This window comes from Nerophis lumbriciformis, linkage group LG21 (assembly GCF_033978685.3).
Source record: "Nerophis lumbriciformis linkage group LG21, RoL_Nlum_v2.1, whole genome shotgun sequence".
NCBI lineage: Eukaryota > Metazoa > Chordata > Actinopteri > Syngnathiformes > Syngnathidae > Nerophis > Nerophis lumbriciformis.
The window spans coordinates 30,674,175-30,700,000 of record NC_084568.2 but is presented as its reverse complement, the minus strand read 5'-3'; the positions used below and the strand labels follow the sequence as shown (position 1 = coordinate 30,700,000).

General features: G+C 39.0%; 1 protein-coding gene across 1 annotated transcript in view; it reads right to left on the bottom strand.

The window, feature by feature from the left end:
* Positions 1–24,959, bottom strand: part of LOC133621320 (gasdermin-E-like) — a 34,908-nt gene extending 9,949 nt beyond the window's left edge. The window contains exons 1-6 of the mRNA XM_061983347.2: positions 24,802–24,959; positions 10,699–10,911; positions 9,390–9,582; positions 9,116–9,293; positions 1,878–1,998; positions 1,602–1,736 (exon numbers count right to left, since the gene is read on the bottom strand). Coding sequence (XP_061839331.1) covers positions 1,602–1,736; positions 1,878–1,998; positions 9,116–9,293; positions 9,390–9,582; positions 10,699–10,909 — 838 coding nt within the window. The 5' untranslated portion in view covers positions 10,910–10,911; positions 24,802–24,959. The remainder of the gene's footprint in view (positions 1–1,601; positions 1,737–1,877; positions 1,999–9,115; positions 9,294–9,389; positions 9,583–10,698; positions 10,912–24,801) is intronic.
* Between the last annotated feature and the right edge of the window lie 867 nt (positions 24,960–25,826).

Here is a 25,826-nt window from a genome sequence, read left to right as displayed (position 1 = left end):
ACTTGGAATAAACTTAGTCTATTTCCCGCCATGGTGTTGAGGATCAGCTATGGCGTCACATTAGTGCCAAAAATCCAAGCGCATAAAAACTGTTATCGCGCGCTGATTCTCCACTTCGTGCGCGCGCGACACCCTTTTGCACGTGCGTGGTGCCTTTTTGCGCGCGCGCGGTACCTTTCTGCGCGCGCGCGGTGCCTTTCTGCGCGCACGCGACGCCTTTCTGCGCGCTCTCTGTGTACTCCTGGCATCTCTCCTTGCGTTGTCATGTTTCTTTTTGGCACTTTGGGGGCGGGTATGCTTAGACGGCCCCTTCTTTCTGATTGGTCAGGCGAAAAATGCTGAAAAATGCTCAGAGCCAATCAGAAGTATAGCAGGGCGGGTCATCGTCAATATGTATCAAGATTTACGGAGGAAGAAGTGGATAAAAAAATGTCGCGCGCTGATGAAGGTTATTTCATACCACATAAACACAATACAGGGTAATACAAAATGTGACCCAAATAAATAATAAGACAACAAACACCATAATCACATATTTCAGCCAGAACTGGTCCACCAGCAATAACATCCAACCATAACATTATTTTATGTTTTCACTTCTTCTTGAACATTTGTTTTCTAATTTATGGAATTTCTTTTGATTCAGCCATAAAATTAATGAAATAATCTTTGAATTTTGTTTTTAAAATGTTAAAAATAGCTTTTAATAATGTATTCTGAAACAGTTTAAAATAATCAGAGAACTGACTAACACTGACCCTACACAACTATGTTGCACAATTAAGTCTTTTTTTTTTTAAAGCGAAAGAGGTAATTTCAACAGGTACAGCATCCTATGTCATATCTACATGTAATAAGATATGTAACAAGGCAAACCGTTTGTAAATTGGTCAAAAATCGAGCAAGTTATGGTAATTTAATTAGTACAAGTACCATTGACATCAATGTAATGATTGAGGCTAGCTGTCCGAGGTAAGATGGCTACAACGTTGCTACACTGGAGAATCATTGGTCATATGAAAAATGCTCAGAGCCAATCAGAAAGGAGGGGCCGTCTAAGCATACCCGCCCCCAAAGTGCCAAAAAGAAACATGACAGCGCGAGGAGAGATGCCAGGAGTACACAGAGAGCGGAGTACACAGAGAGCGCTCAGAAAGGCGCCGCGCGCGCGCGCAAAAGTGTGTCTCGCGCGCGCACGAAGTGGAGAATCAGCGTGCGATAACAGTTTTTATGCGCTCGGATTTTTGGCACTAATGTGACGCCATAATCAGCATCTTAGAAGCGGATAGACGACACATCCCTTGCAGCGTGCTGTCAAATATGAGCCGGTGTTCTGGCAAGACATGCACCCCCCTCACGCAACTCAGAATGTGGAAATGTATGATAATTGTGTTTTTGAAGAAATCTTTCACATCTTCAGCGGGGACACAGCTTTGGTAAAAATCAGCTGATCAGCTAAAAATATTGGGAATTTTTTAGGGAAAAATGATTCCCAGGCTTCAACTGTTGTAATTTGATTTAAAAGTCCTTCAGAAGTCATCAAAGGGCAAACTTTCCATTGCCGCACTTCCAAGTTTCACCTCACAAACGTGTGAACCAACCGTTTTGCTGGACTGCTTCTTCCGGCATGTCCTGGCCCACGCACCTCCCGTCCACTTCCAGGGAGTCAGTGGAGGACCACGGCTTGACCATATCGGCCTCAAAGCCCCCGATCTTCCCGGGCTGGAGGCATATCTCTGAAAACCAAACAAAAAACATACCCCATGTCCTTGAATCTCTGGCGCACTCCTTGTACCAAGCCTAATTTATTCTCCACTTGAACGTAAACCAAAAGTGCTTCTGGGAACCGCTTGGCAGACAAATCGCAGTGTTCTCACCAAAGGTCCCGTCCTTTTTAATGTCCAGTTCCAGGACGCTGTAGGCGATGACTGTAGCAGAGGGGATCTCCAGGACGACATCACTGTCCACTTCGATCTCGTTGATGTCCTTGACACAAAACTGAAATCAAACATGTTACATGTCACCAATATTGTCCGCAACTAGGATCTACGGGTGGCCAACAAAGGAAAAAAATCTACATTTTTTATATCAGCCGATATCACGATACGAAAGAAATCACTCATTTTGTCATGTTCCAAGGGCAAGTGTGAAGACATCATGTGTGTTATTATTACTCAAGTTATTCTTATTGTGTAAGTTTGCATATTACAAAGTGCAAACGTATTTAATGTTTTAAAACGTTTTGGTTTTTTTTGTCCTGTCCAGTCACTCAGACAAATAATATTGTTGATCTACATCTGCTGTACAGGTTTACGTTAGAAAAGAGAAGTGTTGGATACTTCTCTGGTTGCCTTATTTGTATTGTGACTTTATTAAATGCATTTATTTTATGTTTGGACCGCAGCAGGAGGGGATAGAAGGAAGTAAAAAAGGAATACAGAGGGGGGAAAATTGCGGGGACAAGAGGGGAATAGGACCGAGAGACAACACCCAGCAGGCACAAGACACTGAAACATTTTTGACAACTTGTTGAATTAGGTCATGACGTTAAGCAACTCAAGCATAACGTTGAAACTACATGCTTTTTGACGACGTTTAATCAATGTCAGGTTGTGACGTTGATTTGACCGTTGAAATGTGGTCATTTTCCAACCAATACTCTACAACACAAACATAACGTTGAAACAACATGCTTTTTTGACAACGTTTAATCAATGTCAGGTTGTGACGTTGATTTGACCGTTGAAATGTGGTCATTTCCCAACCAATATTCTATAACACGAATACAATGTTGAAACAACATGCTTTTTGACGTTTAATCAATGTCGGGTTGTGACGTTGATTTGACCATTGAAATGTGGTCATTTCCCAACCAATATTCTACAACACAAATACAACGTTGAAACAACATGCTTTTTGTTGAAGTTTACTCAATGTTGAGTTCTGACGTTGATTTGACCATTAAATTTTGGTAATTTCCTAACCAATATTCTACAACACAAATACAACGTTGAAACAACATGCTTTTTGACAATGTTTAATCAATGTCAGGTTGTGATGTTAATTTGACCATTGAAATGTTGTAATTTCCCAACCAATATTCTACAACACAAATACAACGTTGAAACAACATGCTTTTTGATGACGTTTAATCAATGTTGGGTTCTGACGTTGATTTGACTATTGAAATTTGGTAATTTCCTAACCAATATTTTACAACACAAATACAACGTTGAAACAACAGGCTTTTTGACAACGTTTAATCAATGTCAGGTTGTGATGTTAATTTGACCATTGAAATGTTGTCATTTCCCAACCAATATTCTACAACACAAATACAACGTTGAAACAACATGCTTTTTGACAACGTTTAATCAATGTCAGGTTGTGACGTTAATTTGACCATTGAAATGTTGTCATTTCCCAACCAATATTTTACAACACAAATACAACGTTGAAACAACATGCTTTTTGTTGAAGTTTACTCAATGTTGGGTTCTGACGTTGATTTGATCATTAAATTTTGGTCATTTCCCAACCAACATTCGACAACACAAATACAACGTTAAAACAACATGATTTTTGACAACGTTTACTCAATGTTGGGTTCTGACGTTGATTTGACCATTGAAATATGGTCATTTCCCAACCAATATTCTATAACACAAATACAACGTTGAAACATGCTTTTTGACTACGTTTAATCAATGTCAGGTTGTGACGTGAATTTGACCATTGAAATTTGGTCATTTCCCAACCAATATTATACAACACAAATACAACGTTGAAACAACATGCTTTTTGACGACGTTTAATCAATGTCAGTTTCTGACGTTGATTTGACCGTTGAAATGTTGTCATTTCCCAACCAACATTCGACAACACAAATACAACGTTAAAACAACATGCTTTTTGACGACGTTTACTCAATGCTGGGTTCTGACGTTGATTTGACCAATGAATTTTGGTCCTTTCCCAACCAACATTCGACAACACAAATACAATGTTCATACAACATGCTTTTTGACAACGTTTAATCAATGTCAGGTTGTGACGTTAATTTGACCATTGAGATTTGGTCATTTCCCAACCAATCTTCTATAACACAAATACAACGTTGATACAACATGCTTTTTTGATGACGTTTAATCAATGTCGGGTTCTGACGTTGATTTGACCAGTGCAATTTGGTCATTTCCCAACCATCATTCGACAACACAAATACAACGTTGCAACACCATGCTTTTTGACAACGTTTAATCAATGTCAGGTTGTGATGTTAATTTGACCATTGAAATTTGGTCATTTCCCAACCAATATTATATAACACAAATACAACATTGAAACAACATGCTTTTTGACGACGTTTAATCAATGTCAGTTTCTGACGTTGATTTGACCAGTGCAATTTGGTCATTTCCCAACCATCATTCGACAACACAAATACAACGTTGAAACAACATGCTTTTTGTCGACGTTTAATCAATGTTGGGTTCTGACCTTGATTTGACTATTGCAATTTGGTCATTTCCCAACCAATATTCTATAACACGAATACAACGTTGAAACAACATGCTTTTTGACGTTTAATCAATGTCGGGTTGTGACGTTGATTTGACCGTTGAAATGTGGTCATTTCCCAACCAATATTCTACAACTCAAACATAACGTTGAAACAACATGCTTTTTGTCTACGTTTAATCAATGTTGGGTTCTGACCTTGATTTGACCATTGAAATGTGGTCATTTCCCAACCAATACTCTACAACACAAACATAACGTTGAAACAACATGCTTTTTTGACAACATTTAATCAATGTCAGGTTCTGACGTTGATTTGACCATTGCAATTTGGTGATTTTCCAACCAATATTCTACAACACAAATACAACGTTAAAACAACATGCTTTTTGTTGAAGTTTACTCAATGTTGGGTTCTGACGTTGATTTGACCATTACATTTTGGTCATTTCCCAACCACTATTCTACAACACAAATACAACGTTAAAACAACTTGATTTTTGACAACGTTTACTCAATGTTGGGTTCTGACGTTGATTTGACCATTGAAATTTGGTAATTTCCCAACCAATATTATACAACACAAATACAACGTTGAAACATGCTTTTTGACACTGTTTAATCAATGTCAGGTTGTGACGTGAATTTTACCATTGAAATTTGGTCATTTCCCAACCAATGTTATACAACACAAATACAACGTTGAAACAACATGCTTTTTGACAACGTTTAATCAATGTCAGTTTCTGATGTTGATTTGAGCATTGAAATGTTGTCATTTCCCAACCAACATTCGACAACACAAATACAACGTTAAAACAACATGCTTTTTGATGACATTTACTCAATGTTGGGTTCTGACGTTAATTTTAACCAATGAATTTTGGTCATTTTCCAACCAACATTCGACAACACAAATACAATGTTGATACAACATGCTTTTTTGATGACGTTTAATCAATGTCGGGTTCTGACGTTGATTTGACCATTGCAATTTGGTCATTTCCCAACCAACATTCGACAACACAAATACAACGTTGCAACACCATGCTTTTTGACAACGTTTAATCAATGTCAGCTTCTGACGTTAATTTGACCATTGAAATTTGGTCATTTCCCAACCAATATTATACAACACAAATATAACATTGAAACAACATGCTTTTTGACAACGTTTAATCAATGTCAGTTTCTGACGTTGATTTGACCATTCAAATGTTGTCATTTCCCAACCAACATTCAACAACACAAATACAACGTTTAAACAACATGCTTTTTGACGACATTTACTCAATGTTGGGTTCTGACGTTGATTTGACCAGTACAATTTGGTCATTTCCCAACCAATATTCTATAACACAAATACAATGTTGAAACAACATGCTTTTTGACGTTTACTCAATGTTGGATTCTGACGTTGATTTGACCATTGAAATGTGGTCATTTCCCAACCAATATTCTACAACACAAATACAACGTTAAAACAACATGCTTTTTGTTGACGTTTACTCAATGTTGGATTCTGACGTTGATTTGACCAATGAATTTTGGTCATTTCCCAACCAACATTCGTCAACACAAATACAATGTTCATACAACATACTTTTTGATGACATTTAATCAATGTCAGGTTGTGACGTTAATATGACCATTGAAATGTGGTCATTTTCTAACCAATATTTTACAACACAAATCCAACGTTGAAACAACATGCTTTTTGATGACGTTTAATCAATGTTGGGTTCTGTTGTTGATTTGACCAGTGAAATGTGTTCATTTCCCAACCGATATTCTACAACTCAAATACAACGTTGAAACAACATGCTTTTTGATGATGTTTAATCAATGTCAGGTTGTGACGTTGATCAAGTCATAAAAATGTGGTCCCACAGTAAATTTTTGGGGTCCCACTTTTTTGTAACCGTTTTGAAAACAAATGATAAACATATGCATTATCCTGTTACATCTCACGTTCTATATTGTGTTTTGGAAACAGGTTGTCATAAACGTTACTTGGATCATTAAAAAAAATATATACGAAAGAAAAGACATTTTTATGCATATGTAAATGTATTCAGTTATAAACATTAATTCACTTTCTCCTTTCCTTCATGGATCTAAACTTTACAGCTGCCGGTATTTTTTGCTATATTTTTATTAGAGATGTCCGATAATGGCTTTTTTGCCGATATCCGATATTCCGATATTGTCTAACTCTTAATTACCGATACCGATATATACAGTTGTGGAATTAACACATTATTATGCCTAATTTTGTTGTGATGCCCCGCTGGATGCATTAAACAATGTAACAAGGTTTTCCAAAATAAATCAACTCAAGTTATGGAAAAAAATGCCAACATGGCACTGCCATATTTACTATTTAAGTCACAAAGTGCTTTTTTTTTTTTATAACATGCCTCAAAACAGCAGCTTGGAATTTGGGACATGCTCTCCCTGAGAGAGCATTAGGAAGTTGAGGTGGGCGGGGTTAGGGGGGGCGGGGTTAGGGGGTAGGGGGTAGCGGGGGGTGTATATTGTAGCGTCCCGGAAGAGTTAGTGCTGCAAGGGGTTCTGGGTATTTGTTCTGTTGTGTTATGGTGCGGATGTTCTCCCGAAATGTGTTTGTCAGTCTTGTTTGGTGTGGGTTCACAGTGTGGCGCATATTTGTAACAGTGTTAAAGTTGTTTATACGGCCACCCTCAGTGTGACCTGTATGGCTGTTGACCAAGTATGGCTTGCATTCACTTGTGAGTGTGTGAAAAGCCGTACATATTATGTGACTGGGCCGGCACGCAAAGGCAGTGCCTTTAAGGTTTATTGGCGCTCTGTACTTCTCCCTACGTCCGTGTACACAGCGGCGTGTTAAAAAGTCATACATTTTACTTTTTGAAACCGATACCGATAATTTTGAAACCGATACCGATAATTTCCGATATTACATTTTAAAGCATTTATCGGCTGATAATATTGGCAGTCCGATATTATCGGACATCCCTAATACTTATTGTAATATTTTCAGAATGTATTTGTTCTATTTTTGGCCAAGGTAAGACGAAGAAAACAATCTGATGTTGTCTTTATTTTTTTAGTTTTAATGCCATGATTTTAGTAGTCCGGGCCCGCGTGTGCACAGATTTTCCTCCATGCGACCCCTGAGCTAAAATGAGTTTGACACCCCTGGCCTATGTATTGTACTTGTATTTTAAATTGCTTATCATTATGTCATTTCAAATGTGTATTGTTAATGCTGTGTCATTTTAATTGTGGATGTTAAATGCGCCATAAAAGGACTACAGATGGAAATGAGCACGGTGCATCTTCTTAAAGGCCTACTGAAACCCACTGCTACCGACCACGCAGTCTGATAGTTTATACATCAATGATGAAATCTTAACATTGCAACACATGCCAATACGGCCGGGTTAGCTTACTAAAGTGCAATTTAAAATTCTGTGCGACATATCCTGCTGAAAACGTCTCGGTATGATGACGTCAGCGCGTGACGTCACGGATTGTAGAGGACATTTTGGGACAGCATAGTGGCCAGCTATTAAGTCGTCTGTTTTCATCGCAAAATTCCACAGTATTCTGGACATCTGTGTTGGTGAATCTTTTGCAATTTGTTCAATGAACAATGGAGACAGCAAAGAAGAAAGCTGTAGGTGGGAAGCGGTGTATTGCGGCCGACTGCAGCAACACAAACACAGCCGGTGTTTCATTGTTTACATTCCCGGAAGATGACAGTCAAGCTTTACCATTGGCCTGTGGAGAACTGGGACAACAGAGACTCTTACCAGGAGGACTTTGAGTTGGATACGCAGACGCGGTACCGTGAGTACACTTCCAAACATTTGATCGCTTGCCCGTACGTGCGTCCCGCTATGTGCATGTCACGTACGTAACTTTGGGGAAATATATGTGCTGTATGAACTTTGGGGAGGTGAACGGTACTTTGGGCTGTGGGATTGAGTGTGTTGTGCAGGTGTTTGAGTTGTATTGGCAGGTTATATGGACGGGACGTGGGAGGTGTTTGTTATGCGGGATTAATTTGTGGCATATTAAATATAAGCCTGGTTGTGTTGTGGCTAATAGAGTATATATATGTCTTGTGTTTATTTACTGTTTTAGTCATTCCCAGCTGAATATCAGGTCCCACCCGCCTCTCACAGCATCTTCCCTATCTGAATCGCTCCCACTGCCCTCTAGTCCTTCACTCTCACTTTCCTCATCCATGAATCTTTCATCCTCGCTCAAATTAATGGGGAAATCGTCGCTTTCTCGGTCCGAATCGCTCTCGCTGCTGGTGGCCATGATTGCAAACAATGTGCGGATTTGAGGAGCTCCACAACCTGTGACGTCACGCTACTCGTCTGCTACTTCCAGTACAGGCAAGGCTTTTTTATCAGCGACCAAAAGTTGCGAACTTTATCGTCGATGTTCTCTACTAAATCCTTTCAGCAAAAATATGGCAATATCGCGAAATGTTCAAGTATGACACATAGAATGGACCTGCTATCCCCGTTTAAATAAGAAAATCGCATTTCAGTAGGCCTTTAATGTCCTTCAGATAAACAAATACAAACATACAAACCTTGACGGAGCCCCCTAGCGCCCCCATCAGTCCCACCATGCCGCGCATGGCGCAACTCTCCTTTTTGGTCTGCTTGACAGCGCAGGCGTCGGTGGTGAAGATTGTCTGCTTGACCACGGCCAGAACTTCAGCTCTCTTCTCCAGCTGCTGCACCAGCATGTGCTGCATGTCCACCAGCCTGGTGCAGTAACAAGACACCACCATTACTACTACTACTAGTAGTACTACTACACTGCCATGCCAGAGTCCACCACCTGATGAATTATTCAGCTACCTGTTACTGGAGTCCTCTAACAACTTCTTCACATCCAGTTCCTCTTTCCTCAGCTTGCCGAAATGTGCTTGGAGTTCGGAGGTGCCTTGACCCTGGAGGCCGAGACCCACAGAGCCCACCTCGGCTTCTAGTGTGCCCTTGAGCTTGTCCCCAAAGGTGCCCTCGTAGGTCAGGAACTCACCCTGGTGCACACCTGGAACACACGTTCATCGTTAGCACTGGGAAGGAATCGACATTCCGACAAACCACAATAGTCCAAAATGTAAAGAAATGTTCGAATCATTCCAAGTCCGAGGTCGAGCATCATCCTGGTACGGACTGTTTGGTTTCTAAGGATCTGCCGCGTTGCCACCCGAGGCGAATATAAGACAACCTCCCTTTGATTTGACAAGTACTGTATCAAATCATTATAGCAACTTACACATACAAGCGGATGTATCCAGTAACAAATGTGTCTGCATCATTTGCCTAGTCAAGTCATTCCCAAAAGGTAAACATGGTAGGCTATAGGCTACTAGGAGCTAGCAGCTACACAACAGCTGAGCACACAATTGCATACAAGCTCGACGTGCCTTATTGCAGTTTGAAAAAAATCAAATAAGTATAGTTACATATTACGTCAGCGTGTTAGAAAGTACCCAGTAACAAACGTGTCCGCATCCTTCATTGTACTGTGTCGTGAGTTGACCTAAATAAATTATTGTCGCCGAAAACAAATGACCACTGCGCTTCAATTTAAAGACAAGTGAGTGTTTTTTTTTTAATACATTCCATTGTTCCGATTAACTTGATCAAGCCTTTTCCAACATTACACAAAACAAAATAATACAAGTATGTGATACGATTTGTGCCGATATCGGATCAAAATCTGTATCGGCCAATACGAGTGGCTCCAAAGTCATTATCGTATCGGAAGTAAAAAAAAAAAAAAAAACTGTATCAAGACAGTCTCTGTGGTAGCAGAGTGACTGGAAGAAAAGCTCCGACTGTGTGAATCTATAAGACAAGCTCTAGTTATCCATCCCATCCATTTTCTACCGCTTATTCCCTTCGGGGTCGCGGGGTACGCTGGAGCCTATCTCAGCTACAATCGGGTGGAAGGCGGGGTACACCCTGGACAAGTTGCCACCTCATCGCAGGGCCAACACAGATAGACAAGACAATTCTGGGGGGAAATACTTTTTTTTTGGAAAAAAATTGCATCGGTGGGTCTGTGTGACCGGGTCATTTGTGTGAGTGACGGGGAGAAAAGCTTTGGGTGTATGTCTTATGTATGAAGGCCACATATCAAACGTAGCGCTGTGCATACAGGCGGTCAGATCCTCGTCCCCCTGCAGCACGTCCTTCAGGTGGAAATCCGTGGGATGGTATTTGGTTCTCTGCCAGAACCAAAAGCGGTTGCGTTTGACCATCAGAGCCATCGGAACCAGCTTCTGAGCGTCATTGATGCGGGAGACGTGTTTGAGGCTCCCCTCCGGGTCAACATGGCGGACGAAGTTGGCAGTGGCTTTGGAAAACATGACTGGGACGGGGAGAAAGGAGAGCAAACACACACACACACACACACACACACACACACACACACACACACACACACACACACACACACACACACACACACACATTATGAGCAAACCACAAAACATGTGAAGGCAATTTTTGGTCCCCAGAAAAGTAAAACCTGTATCAGTGCAGACGGCACGCTCATGGAAACAGGGCTTCCTATCTGAGTTGTAGTATATACAAGACCGATACTGGAGCCTTCAGTATTGACATTGATCATCCAGCATGAATCAGACACACTTTTATCAGTTCGTGGGGTGGAACGTCAAGTGAAACTAAGGGATAAAAACCACTAACCTATTGATTATTCATGTGAGGAATGGACTCATGACGTCTTTACGTTGAATAGAATGAAACGGTAATTTAATAATGCGGACACTTTTGTTACTGGGCACTTTCTAAGCACCAAGTGGCCTTGTGGTTAGAGTGTCCTCCCTGAGATCGGTAGGTCGTGAGTTCAAACCCCGGCCGAGTCATACCGAAGACTATAAAAATGGGACCCGTTACCTCCCTGCTTGGCACTCAGCATCAAGGGTTGGAATTGGGGGTTAAATCGCCAAAATGATTCCCGAGCGCGGCCACCGCTGCTGCTCACTGCTCCCCTCACCTCCCAGGAGGTGAACAAGGGGATGGGTCAAATGCAGAGGACAAATTTCACCACACCTAGTGTGTGTGTGTGACAATCATTGGTACTTTAACTTTAAGAAGTATGCACCTGTACGTATTTCGGCAAATGTGGTGCAATATTGTCCAATTAATACAATTATAAGAATGTCTAAAAACAGAATACAATGATTTGCAAATCCTTTTCAACTTATATTCAATTGAATAGACTGCAAAGACAAGATATTTATTGTTCGAACTGAGAATCTTTTTTTTTTTCAAATAATCATTAACTTAGAATTTAATGACCAATTTTGGAAGCTTTTCAGGTGGAATTCTTTCCCATTCTTGCTTGATGTACAGCTTAAGTTGTTCAACAGTCCGGGGGTCTCCGTTGTGGTATTTTAGGCTTCATAATGCGCCACACATTTTCAATGGGAGACAAGTCAGGACTACAGGCAGGCCAGTCTAGTACCCACACTCTTTTACTCTGAAGCTACGCTGTTGTAACACGTGGCTTGGCATAGTCTTGCTGAAATAAGCAGGGGCGTCCATGATAACGTTGCTTGGATGGCAACATATGTTGCTCCAAAACCTGTATGTGACGACTTGGGCGCATTGTGATAGGTAGGAAATGATTTATTTAGGCAATAAATCAGGCAGGAACAAACAAAAACGTGCTCATAGCACGAAAGGTAAAAACTTAGGGGCTAGCCTGGGAGCTAGCAAACAAAAGAGCCTAGCGTGTAAGCTAGTATATAAATAGCAGGAATCAATACTGTCGTCAACTGTTGCATGAAGCAAATTAGGAAGCCAGACCGACTGACCGGCAAAGGCAGGATTAAATCGTGCTCTAATTAGTGCTCGGGAAACAGGTGAGCGTCCCGAACACCAATCAGAGACAGGTGAAGACGATAAGCACCCATTGAAACAGAAAACAAACACAGGGGTGCACAAAAACAGGAACTGAGTGAGTCCAAAAACCAAACAGAACATGATCCGGGCAGCGGATCATAACACTGTATGGACCTTTCAGCATTAATGGTGCCTTCACAGACGTGTAAGTTACCCATGTCTTGAGCACTAATACACCCCCATACCATCACAGATGTTGGCTTTTCAACTTTGCGCCTAGAACAATCCGGATGGTTCTTTTCCTCTTTGTTCCGGAGGACACGACGTCCACAGTTTCCAAAAATAATTCGAAATGAGGACTCGTCAGACCACAGAACACTTTTCCACTTTGCATCAGTCCATCTTAGATGAGCTCGGGCTCAGCGAAGCCGGCGGCGTTTCTGGGTATTGTTGATAAATGGCTTTCACTTTGCACAGTAGCGTTTTAACTTGCACTTACAGATGTAGCGACCAACTGTAGTTACTGACAGTGGTTTTCTGAAGTGTTCCTGAGCCCATGTGGTGATATCCTTTACACACTGATGTCGCATTTTGATGCAGTACCGCCTGAGGGATCGAAGGTCCGTAATATCATTGCTTACGTGCAGTGATTTCTCCAGATTCTCTGAACCTTTTGAAGATACTACGGACCATAGATGGGGAAATCCCGAAATTCCTTGCAATAGCTTTTTGCGAAATGTTGTTCTTAAACGGTTGGACAATTTGCTCACGCATTTGTTGACAAAGTGGTGACCCTCGCCCCATCCTTGTTTGTGAATGACTGAGCATTTCATGGAAGCTGCTTTTATACCCAATCATGGCACCCACCTGTTCCCAATTAGCCTGTTCACCTGTGGGATGTTCCAAATAAGTGTTTGATGAGCATTCCTCAACTTTCTCAGTCTTTTTTGCCACTTGTGCCAGCTTTTTTGAAACATGTTGCAGGCATCAAATTCCAAATGAGCTAATATTTGCAAAAAATAACACAGTTTTCCAGTTTGAACGTTAAATATCTTGTCTTTGCAGTCTATTCAATTGAATATAAGTTGAAAAGGATTTACAAATCATTGTATTCTGTTTTTATTTACCATTTACACAACGTGCCAACTTCACTGGTTTTGGGTTTGGTACAAGAAGAGAACAAGCTTGTGTGCTTGTTGGAGGACGTTTGCACGTTGCCTGGCTGAGCAGGTGAAATGAGCAGACATGATGCCACCTGACTGCTGGAATGTTGAACAAGGTGGAGACAAATCGAGAGGAACCCCACCCAAATGAATCTTTGTCACCCGTCTACTATGATGAGTCACTTGTCTTGATAATGAGTTGTAAGTTCTCACTATGGCTGCTAATAAGGAAGACAAATCAATATCCATTTAAAACGTGTTGAACTGTGCTCGCCACCAATGGAAATATGACAATTATGTTGAAAAATAAGATGAACATAGTTTGGATTTTATCTTACAATGTTTTTGTAACCAGACAATGCCTGCTGTGATACATTACGGTCGTCTACGCTCATTTTTTTGTTTTTTGTTTAAAACCAGCACAGCCAGGATGGTGTTCATTTTAAGCAATACTTGAAATTATTCATTCTAAATGACATTTAGTTGCAAAGTTGATCAACTTTTCAACTGACCATTTTTGTGGTTTAGGATATTCTAAAAAAATATTTTTTTAATAAAAGCTTCACCACTTTAGTCATTTTTGCACCGAAGAAACTTCTCTATGACGGCAGCTCCAGACTTCTTCTGTTTCTTTTAAATGGTCATTACTGCCACAAGTGGTGGACAAGTGTATTACAACCGAGTACCATACGGACTACAGCTGAGAAACAGATATTTTTTTGTCGGCCAATAGGGGGCGATCACAGCCCGACAAAGGGGCCCAGCCCTATGGTGAAGGAACATTGCTTTAGGTGACAATTTTAGTTCGATAGTTGACGTGAAGGCGCGGACTTGAGAGTCGTTACGCACAAGGCTGTCCTCTCTGACACCGGCACGTAAAATACTCACCCACAAGGACTATTTATTTACAGGCGAATATGTTAACAATAAACTCTTTAGTAATTATTCACAACAGGAAGTCATCCTGCGACACTTCAGCCGAACACCGATACGGCCCTTTAAGACAGGGATAAGGTTTCATTGGTTTGGGAATCTTTTTTTAGGTACCGTATTTTCCGGACTTTAGCCTGCAACTTTTTTCCTACGCTTTGAAACCTGCGGCTTATAAAATGACATGGCAAATTTATGGCTTTTTCTTTGCCAGCGGACGTAATGTTTTGTATTCAACAAATAGTTTTCACATTACAGAGACGCTGAAAAGGTGTGGTATTGTTTGTGCTATGACGCCATCTTTTGGACGAGTTCACTCACTGCTAAATGTACTTCCTGTTTTGTGCCCTGAATCGGAAGTAAAACTGTCCGAAAAGATTCTTCATTCATCATTCCATGCGACGTTTGTAAGTTTTACAATATAACTAAAACAATTGTTACTTACGAAACCGTCCCATGTGTGATGTCTCTGGGAGTGTTTTCATGCATATTTCTACGTGCTACCGTAATGTAATCAAGCTTTGTAAGCATTAGTTAATATGCTAACACGTTTACGAGTGTCTGTGTTAGTTAGTAATAACTTACGATGGCATTCAGTTTGCATTGTTCCGGTTTTGTAAATTCACCAAAATGTCACTGTGAAGTTTTGAGTCTGATTAGCTGATTGGAGCGCTAGCTTGCGCAGCCAGTGGGTCCATGACGATGACTTCTGTTTTGTTTGATCAGCCGTTTTACTGCCGTGTTACAGACAACGTTTGGAAACAATTAAAGCATGTAAATAAACTTTTACAAAATATTTCGTACTGGCATATATCTGTGGCTTATAGTCCGGTGCGGCAAATATATTGAAAACCGGTTGTATTAATACCACACCTTTTGACATTGACCGCATTAAAATCAGTTGAAAAATGAGCAGGTTAGGATGTTTTTTTTTAGTATACATGCTTTGCATGGAATTTGACCGTTGCCCTGACTAAGATGGCCGCCACATAGACACGAGTCATGGCGTCGACATACCTGGGGACTTCTTTACGTCACAATTTGCACAGTATATAGTTTTGTGTTATGATTGGTTTATTGTTACAGTGAAGGGAAGGGATTCATACGGCCCTATTCCTGGGTGGATCTCACGTGAGAGGAAGAGGGGAGGTAATCATTTTGCAATGCAGTCTGCTAAAAATGATGGAAAGCGCCACTCTTTATGGCAACTGACGCTGTGGTTGAAGTTGGAATTGCCACAAAACACATTTTAAGATATTCAAGACAATACTGCCATCTGCCGGCTAAAGTGGATAGTGCACCCCCGCAAAGGAAGTTGCGATATTGGAGCCTGAAAAATTGGTCGATACTGATATTGATCTGATACCATATCAGCAGGAATCACACATACTTTTCTCAGTTTGCAGTGTGGAATGTTCAAAAAGGTTTAATCAAGTGAAATGAGAACAATGGCTGGTATGAAAACCACCCACCCACCGTATTTTTCGGACCATAAGGCGCATTAAATGGGGTCATATGTTCTATTTTATTTTTTTATTCATTTCCTATTGAACAGGCGTCAGCCTGCAGTCCACGCGTATATCTTATGTGTGACTGCCATCTACTGGTCACACTTACCACTACACCACGCACCACATAAAACCAGTCAGTAAGCACAAGCAGAATTAATACGTACATTAAGGCGCACCAGGTTGTAAGGCGCACTGTCCATTTTTGAGAAAATGAAAGGATTTGACGTAAAAATGCGATATTTATTATGAACTGTGTGGACTGGACTTATGCGGTCTTTACATTGAAGTGTTTTCTGCCGACACATAGTGGTCACAAAAATTTGCGGACACACTTGTTACTGGATACTTTCCTACATTTTCCCTGGGGGATCAATAAAGGTGAGCTTAGTCTTATTAAAAAAAAAAAAGGTTCCAATGATTGTCACACACACACGAGGTGTGGTGAGATTATTCTCTGCATTTGACCAATCACCCTCACCCTCTGGGAGGTGAGGGGAGCAGTGAGCAGCAGCGGTGGCCGCGCTCGGGAATCATTTGGGCGGTTTAACCCCCAATTACAACCCTTGATGCTAAGTGCCAAGCAGGGAGGTAATGGCTCCCACTTTTATAGTCTTTGGTATGACTCTGCAGGGGGTTTGAACTCACGACCGACCCATCTCAGGGCGGACACTCTAACCCAGTGTTTTTCAACCTTTTTTGAGCCAAGGCACATTTTTTGCGTTGAAAAAATGCGGAGGCACACCACCAGCAGAAATCATTAAAAAACGAAACTCAGTTGACAGTAAAAAGTCGTTGTCGCAATTGTTGGATATGACTTTAAAGCATAACCAAGAATGCATCACTATAGCTCTTGTCTCAAAGTAGGTGTACTCTCACCACCTGTCACATCACACCCTGACTTATTTTGAGTTTTTTGCTGTTTTCCTATGTGTAGTGTTTTAGTTCTTGTCTTGCGCTCCTATTTTGGTGGTTTTTTCTCTTTTTTTAGGTATTTTCCTGTAGCAGTTCCATGTCTTCCTTTGAGCGATATTTCTCGCATCTACTTTGTTTTAGCAACAAAGAAGATTTCAGTTGTTTTTATCCTTCTTTGTGGTTGACATTGTTGATTGTCACGTCATGTTCGGTTGTACACTGTGGACGCCGTTCTTTGCTCCACAGTAAGTCTTTGCTGTCGTCCAGCATTCTGTTTTTGTTTACTTTGTAGCCAGTTCAGTTTTAGTTTCGTTCTGCACAGCCTTCCCTAAGCTTCCATGCCTTTTCTTAGGGGCACTCACATTTTGTTTATTTTTGGTTTAAGCATTAGACACAATTTTACCTGCATTTTGCCTCCCGCTGTTTCCGACATCTACAAAGCAATTAGCACCGGCTGCCACCTACTTACTCTGCCGAGCTCTAGACAGCGCCGACACTCAACAACAACACATAATTTGCAGACTATAATTACTGGTTTGCAAACAATATTTTTAACCCAAATAGGTGAAATTAGACAATTTCCCACAACACACCAGACTGTATCTCACGGCACACTAGTATTTTTTGTTTATATTTATTATTATTATGTTGTTGTATTACTGTTATTTCCGACAGTAATGAATAAAAGCAATGTCTAGGTCAGTGGTTCTTAACCTGGGTTTGATCGAACTCTAGGGGTTCAGTGAGTCGGGCTCAAGGGTTCGGCAGAGGTCAAAACACACCCGACTCATCGTGTAAATACAAACTTCTCCCTATCGGCGTATTACGGATACGGTAACAACAGAAGTCAGACTGATTTGCAGGTGTGTAATTTGTTGTGAGTTTATGCACTGTGTTGGTTTTTTTGTTTGAACAAGGTGATGTTCGTGCACGGTTCATTTTGTGCACTAGTAATAAAACATGGTAACACTTTAGTATGGGGAACATATTCACCATTAATTAGTTGCTTATTAACATGCAAATTAGTAACATATTGGCTCTTAACTAGTCATTATAAAATACTTATTAATACCTTATTTGGCATGGCCTTATTATAACCCTAACCCTCTAACCCTGGCCCTAACCCTAACCAAATAACTCTAAAGCAGTGGTTCTTAACCTGGGTTCGATCGAATAACAAGTTAAATGTTTTATTATGATACGGTAATCAAATGACAGCAGTCATTTCCATGATATTATTTTCTAATAAAAGTGTTTTGGCCCACTTACAATAACAATAGCAACAAATATTGTTTTTCATGAGCTGTGCACTAGTATTGTATGTCTGGGTGGGGTTACTACTTTGTAAATAATTTGTACCCCTTTCAGATATCGCGTTTAGTTCCCACTAAAACATTCACATGTTGCACAATGAGATGTAAACACGGGATCATGTGTACATTCCTGTAACTTTCTGTTTGTAAAATATATCTTTATTAGTATTTATTGACTATAATAACATCATTTCGTGATTAATATTTATAAATTAAGATTAAATTAACTAAAGAAGGGTGGCGACTTGTCCAGGGTGTACACTGCCTTCTGCCCGATTGTAGCTGAGATAGGCTCCAGCGCCCCCTGCGACCCCGAAGGGAATAAGCGGTAGAAAATGGATGGATGGATGGATGGACTAAAGAAGGGTTCGGTGAATGCGCATATGAAACTGGTGGGGTTCGGTACCTCCAATAAGGTTAAGAACCACTGCTCTAAAGTAAGTCTTTGTTACTTAGAATATGTTCCCCTAGTGTCCAAAAAAATCTAAATTAAGTAATTGTTACTTAGAATATGTTCCCCTAGTCTCCAAAAGAAACTCTAAATTAAGTATTTGTTACTTAGAATATGTTCCCCTAGTGTCCAAAAAACTCTAAATTAAGTAATTGTTACTTAGAATATGTTCCCCTAGTCTCCAAAAGAAACTCTAAATTAAGTATTTGTTACTTAGAATATGTTCCCCTAGTGTCCAAAAAACTCAAAAATAAGTATTTGTTACTTAAATTATGTTCCCCTAGTGTCCAAAAAACTCTAAATTAAGTCTTTGTTACTAGAATATGTTCCCCTAGTGTCCAAAAAACTCTAAATTAAGTCTTTGTTACTAGAATATGTTCCCCTAGTGTCCAAAAAACTCTAAATTAAGTCTTCGTTACTTAGAATATGTTCCCCTAGAGTCCAAAAAACTCTAAATTAAGTCTTTGTTACTTAGAATATGTTCCCCTAGTGTCCAAAAAAACTCTACAATAAGTCTTTATTACTTAGAATATGTTCTCCTAGTGTCCAAAAAACTCTAAATTAAGTCTTCGTTACTTAGAATATGTTCCCCTAGTGTCCAAAAAACTCTAAATTAAGTCTTTGTTACTTAAAATATGTTCCCCTAGTGTCCAAAAAACTCTAAATTAAGTCTTTGTTACTTAGAATATGTTCCCCTAGTGTCCAAAAAACTCTACATTAAGTCTTTGCTACTTAGAATATGTTCCCCTAGTGTCCAAAAAACTCTAAATTAAGTCTTCGTTACTTAGAATATGTTCCCCTAGTGTCCAAAAAACTCTAAATTAAGTCTTTGTTACTTAACATATGTTCCCCTAGTGTCCAAAAAACTCTAAATTAAGTCTTTGTTACTTAGCATATGTTCCCCTGGTATCCAAAAAACTCTAAATTAAGTCTTCGTTACTTAGAATATGTTCCCCTAGTGTCCAAAAAACTCTAAATTAAGTCTTTGTTACTTAAAATATGTTCCCCTAGTGTCCAAAAAACTCTAAATTAAGTCTTTGTTACTTAGAATATGTTCCTATAGTGTCCAAAAAACTCTAAATTAAGTCTTCGTTTCTTAGAATATGTTCCCATAGTGTCCAAATAACTCTAAATTAAGTCTTTGTTACTTAGAATATGTTCCCCTAGTGTCCAAAAAACTCTAAATTAAGTCTTTGTTACTTAGATTATGTTCCGCTAGTGCCCAAAAAACTCTACATTAAGTCTTTGTTACTTAGAATATGTTCCCCTAGTGTCCAAATAACTCTAAATTAAGTCTTCGTTACTTAGAATATGTTCCCCTAGTGTCCAAATAACTCTACATTAAGTCTTTGTTACTTAGAATATGTTCCCCATACTAAAGTGTTACCAAAAATATATAACTTTGTCTTGAATTTAAAAAAAAAAAACATTTTATTTTTCACTAAAGAAGGGTTCGGTGAATGTGGGTATGAAACTGGTGGGGTTTGGTACCTCCAACAAGGTTAAGAACCACTGCTCTAAAGTAAATATTTGTTACTTAGAATATGTTCCCCTAGTGTCCAAAAAACTCTAAATTAAGTCTTTGTTACTAGAATATGTTCCCCTAGTGTCCAAAAAACTCAAAATTAAGTCTTTCTTACTTAGAATATGTTCCCCTAGTGTCCAAAAAACTCTAAATTAAGCCTTTGTTATTTAAAATATGTTCCCCTAGTGTCCAAAAAACTCTAAATTAAGCCTTTGTTACTTAAAAATATGTTCCCCTAGTGTCCAAAAAACTCTAAATTAAGTGTTTGTTACTTAGAATATGTTCCCATAGTGTCCAAAAAACTCTAAATTAAATCTTTGTTACTTAGAATATGTTCCCATAGTGTCCAAAAAACTCTAAATTAAGTCTTTGTTACTTAGAATATGTTCTCCTAGTGTCCAAAAAACTCTAAATTAAGTAATTGTTACTTAGAATATGTTCCCCTAGTGTCCAAAAAAATCTAAATTAAGTCTTTGTTACTTAGAATATGTTCCCCTAGTGTCCAAAAAACTCTAAAGTAAGTCTTTGTTACTTAGAATATGTTCCCCTAGTGTCCAAAATACTCTAAATTAAGTCTTTGTTACTTAGAATATGTTCCCCTAGTGTCCAAAAAACTCTAAATTAAGTCTTTGTTACTTAGAATATGTTCCCCTAGTGTCCAAAAAACTCTACATGAAGTCTTTGTTACTTAGAATATGTTCCCCTAGTGTCCAAAAAACTCTAAATTAAGTCTTTGTTACTTAGAATATGTTCCCCTAGTGTCCAAAAAACTCTAAATTAAGTCTTTGTTACTTAACATATGTTCCCCTAGTGTCCAAAAAACTCTAAATTAAGTCTTTGTTACTTAGCATATGTTCCCCTGGTATCCAAAAAACTCTAAATTAAGTCTTCGTTACTTAGAATATGTTCCCCTAGTGTCCAAAAAACTCTACATTAAGTCTTTGTTACTTAGAATATGTTCCCCTAGTGTCCAAATAACTCTAAATTAAGTCTTCGTTACTTAGAATATGTTCCCCTAGTGTCCAAATAACTCTACATTAAGTCTTTGTTACTTAGAATATGTTCCCCATACTAAAGTGTTACCAAAAATATATAACTTTGTCTTGAATTTGAAAAAAAACAACATTTTATTTTTCACTAAAGAAGGGTTCGGTGAATGTGGGTATGAAACTGGTGGGGTTTGGTACCTCCAACAAGGTTAAGAACCACTGCTCTAAAGTAAATATTTGTTACTTAGAATATGTTCCCCTAGTGTCCAAAAAACTCTAAATTAAGTCTTTGTTACTAGAATATGTTCCCCTAGTGTCCAAAAAACTCAAAATTAAGTCTTTGTTACTTAGAATATGTTCCCCTAGTGTCCAAAAAACTCTAAATTAAGCCTTTGTTATTTAAAATATGTTCCCCTAGTGTCCAAAAAACTCTAAATTAAGCCTTTGTTACTTAAAAATATGTTCCCCTAGTGTCCAAAAAACTCTAAATTAAGTGTTTGTTACTTAGAATATGTTCCCATAGTGTCCAAAAAACTCTAAATTAAGTCTTTGTTACTTAGAATATGTTCCCCTAGTGTCCAAAAAACTCTAAATTAAGTAATTGTTACTTAGAATATGTTCCCCTAGTGTCCAAAAAAATCTAAATTAAGTCTTTGTTACTTAGAATATGTTCCCCTAGTGTCCAAAAAACTCTAAATTAAGTCTTTGTTACTTAGAATATGTTCCCCTAGTGTCCAAAAAACTCTAAATTAAGTCTTTGTTACTTAGAATATGTTCCCCTAGTGTCCAAAAAACTCTACATTAAGTCTTTGTTACTTAGAATATGTTCCCCTAGTGTCCAAATAACTCTAAATTAAGTCTTCGTTACTTAGAATATGTTCCCCTAGTGTCCAAATAACTCTACATTAAGTCTTTGTTACTTAGAATATGTTCCCCATACTAAAGTGTTACCAAAAATATATAACTTTGTCTTGAATTTGAAAAAAAACAACATTTTATTTTTCACTAAAGAAGGGTTCGGTGAATGTGGGTATGAAACGGGTGGGGTTTGGTACCTCCAACAAGGTTAAAAACCACTGCTCTAAAGTAAATATTTGTTACTTAGAATATGTTCCCCTAGTGTCCAAAAAACTCTAAATTAAGTCTTTGTTACTAGAATATGTTCCCCTAGTGTCCAAAAAACTCAAAATTAAGTCTTTGTTACTTAGAATATGTTCCCCTAGTGTCCAAAAAACTCTAAATTAAGCCTTTGTTATTTAAAATATGTTCCCCTAGTGTCCAAAAAACTCTAAATTAAGCCTTTGTTACTTAAAAATATGTTCCCCTAGTGTCCAAAAAACTCTAAATTAAGTGTTTGTTACTTAGAATATGTTCCCATAGTGTCCAAAAAACTCTAAATTAAGTCTTTGTTACTTAGAATATGTTCCCCTAGTGTCCAAAAAACTCTAAATTAAGTAATTGTTACTTAGAATATGTTCCCCTAGTGTCCAAAAAAATCTAAATTAAGTCTTTGTTACTTAGAATATGTTCCCCTAGTGTCCAAAAAACTCTAAATTAAGTCTTTGTTACTTAGAATATGTTCCCCTAGTGTCCAAAAAACTCTAAAGTAAGTCTTTGTTACTTAGAATATGTTCCCCTAGTGTCCAAAATACTCTAAATTAAGTCATTGTTACTTAGAATATGTTCCCCTAGTGTCCAAAAAACTCTAAATTAAGTCTTTGTTACTTAGAATATGTTCCCCTAGTGTCCAAAAAAACTCTAAATTAAGTCTTTGTTACTTAAAATATGTTCCCCTAGTGTCCAAAAAACTCTAAATTAAGTATTTGTTACTTAGAATATGTTCCCCTAGTGTCCAAAAAACTCAAAAATAAGTCTTTGTTACTTAAATTATGTTCCCCTAGTGTCCAAAAAACTCTAAATTAAGTCTTTGTTACTAGAATATGTTCCTCTAGTGTCCAAAAAACTCTATATTTGTCATGTCCGTATTATCATGTTTTGTTTTAAGTCATGTTTTGTTTAGTTTCTGTGTTTTCACTCCCTTGTCTGGTCACCATAGCAACCATTAGTTTTCACCTGTCACGTCACGCACCTGTTTCACGTTTTGACTCACACACACCTGTCACCAATCATGTCACTGTTATTTAAGCATACCTTGTTCATCACTCGTCCTGCCTGCATTGTCGTTATGTCACTCCGGTTCAGGTCTCGTTTTGACAAAGTAAGTTTCCATGTCCATGTCCTAGTTTTTGTTAATTAGCCTCACTTGTGTTTTAGGCACGCTTGCCTCTTTTTGTTGTTGTTGTTGTTGTTGTTGTATTGTTTATGTTCGCGGTAGTGCGTGATTTATGTTAAATAAATCCTAGCCTACCTTCACGCTGTTGTCCGGAGCCGTCTATCTTGCGTTGGAAGAACAACCCCGCAGCAAGCTGCGACCCCCACGTGACAATATTAAGTCTTTGTTACTTAGAATATGCCAGTAATGACAAACTATGTATATTTGTATTTTTTTTAAAGAAAAATACCAAATTAATTATACATAGCATTTTCTGTTTTCTTAAATTACTTTCAAATTCATGTAAAATTACAGTAATTATCTTTCATTAAATATGTAGCTTGTTACATAAAAGTCTATGTCCATACTAACAATCTAACTGTAAGGTATTTTTCTGCAGAACTGTTTGCATCGTCACTTTATTAAAGGTGGTTGATCTTAACAATTCAGACAAAATCTGTAAAATAATGGTATTTTTCTGTGGAACTGCCAGCATTGTCACTTCATTAAAGGTGTTTGATCATAATAATTTGGAAAAACTCTGTAGAATAAAGGTATTTTTCTGCAGAACTGTTTGCATCGTCACTTTATTAAAGGTGGTTGATCTTAATAATTTAGTAAAAATCTGTAAAATTACGATATTTTTCCGCAAAACGTTTCATGAAAATTTCTGTAAATATAATGTTTTTGATCATTATTTGGTTTACAATGTTTTACTTTAATTTTATGGTTTTCGTTTGGCAGCCGTAGCTGCCAGTAGATGACCGTTTTTTTTTTACAGTGTTGGTATTTATTTATAATGCGTAATAATCGTGAACCCGTGATGATTAATCAGACTTTAATTGAACAGTCAAAATCTATATTGGTTGCATCCCGAGACATGACCTGGCGATTATGCTGACATGTAAATATTTGTAAATATTTGATCTGCCATTTTCATTTGGCAAAAGCAGCTCTTGCCAAAAAAAAAGGTTGAGGAAAACAGGAAAACCTGTTTTGGTGAACATTGCAAGTTTAGCTGACAAGAAATAGAAATGTTTTTTTTTAAAGAAAATATTCGGTTTATAAAAAGGAATTTCCAGTTGGAACCAATTAGCAGCAAAAACACGCACACGCACACGCACGTGCCAATGCGCGCGTCCGTTTCCCGGCAGCCCGCTTCCAAGTATGCGCGTGCACACAAGACTCATGACTCGGATATTTAAAAAATGGCATTAAAAGTCCGCCATAAACCCAAGACTGCGTCTTCTAAGCACATTTTGGTGTCGTCGGACGTGCTCCGGTGCCAGTTTTCCTCCCAGACAAGCGAGTAAAGACCTACTTACGAGGAGTTTGACGCGCGCCGCTGGTGAAACAAGCTTCTCCGGTGTCTTGAAGGATGAACTTGTTCTTATTGGAGGAATTTAAAAAATGTCAGCTGCGCGATGGCGAGGAAACACGCGACTGGGACACTTTGAACTTGGCCAGCCAACTAGACCCGACTCTGCCTCCGCCCCCATTGACACTGCGGACTACATTACCCAGCAGCCCCCGCGTCAATCTGTAGTCCGGTACGAGCTGACTCCTTCAAAAAGACCGCGAAGAAACGAGGGAGAAATGCTAGCTCCCATTAGCTGCATTGCTAGCCACCGAGAACGAGCCGATTCTTATGTATTAGAAAGCCAAAAAAATAAAAAAATAAATGTTGTCTTCTTGTCTCTCTTGATTGTGAACAACAGGCAAAATTCCCCCAAAAGAGCTGTTCCATTTTAATTTTTATGATGTTTATTTAGGCCAGGGGTCAGCAACCAGCAGCTCTTTAGTGCCACTCTAGTGGCTCCCTGGAATAATGTTGTGTCGTTCGCGAACGATTCCTTCGAACGAACGAATCTTTTGAGTGAACGTACTGAACCGAATCACTTCATGAACTGATTCGTTCCTTTCTCAGTTCAGTTGAGCTCCGCCGCGACCAAAACCGGTATGAGTGGAACTGGCGCATTCTGTGACTCACTGAACCCTCGACGTCGGCGAACGACGCAGCCAGCTACTCATCATGGGGGCGGGGGGAGGGACTGAGCGAACGATTCGTTCACCGTGGATTAACGACATGAATCACTCAGTGAACGACAACGCTCTCGCTCTCTGCTCTGCTTGCCCCAATGCCGCGAGTGATTCTCCTCCCGTCGCGGGGATCTGTTTCATGCCATTGGCATCCGCTCTCCATTCATTCTCCAAGCTAACGGCTAATATTGACTCAAGCCACATGAAAACAAACACACACATTATCTCAACACATAAAGTTATGAGAGTAGAGGAGACAGAAAGAAAGTCAGTGCAGGGCAAGGCTGAGCAGCAGCGACGCGAGGGGGAG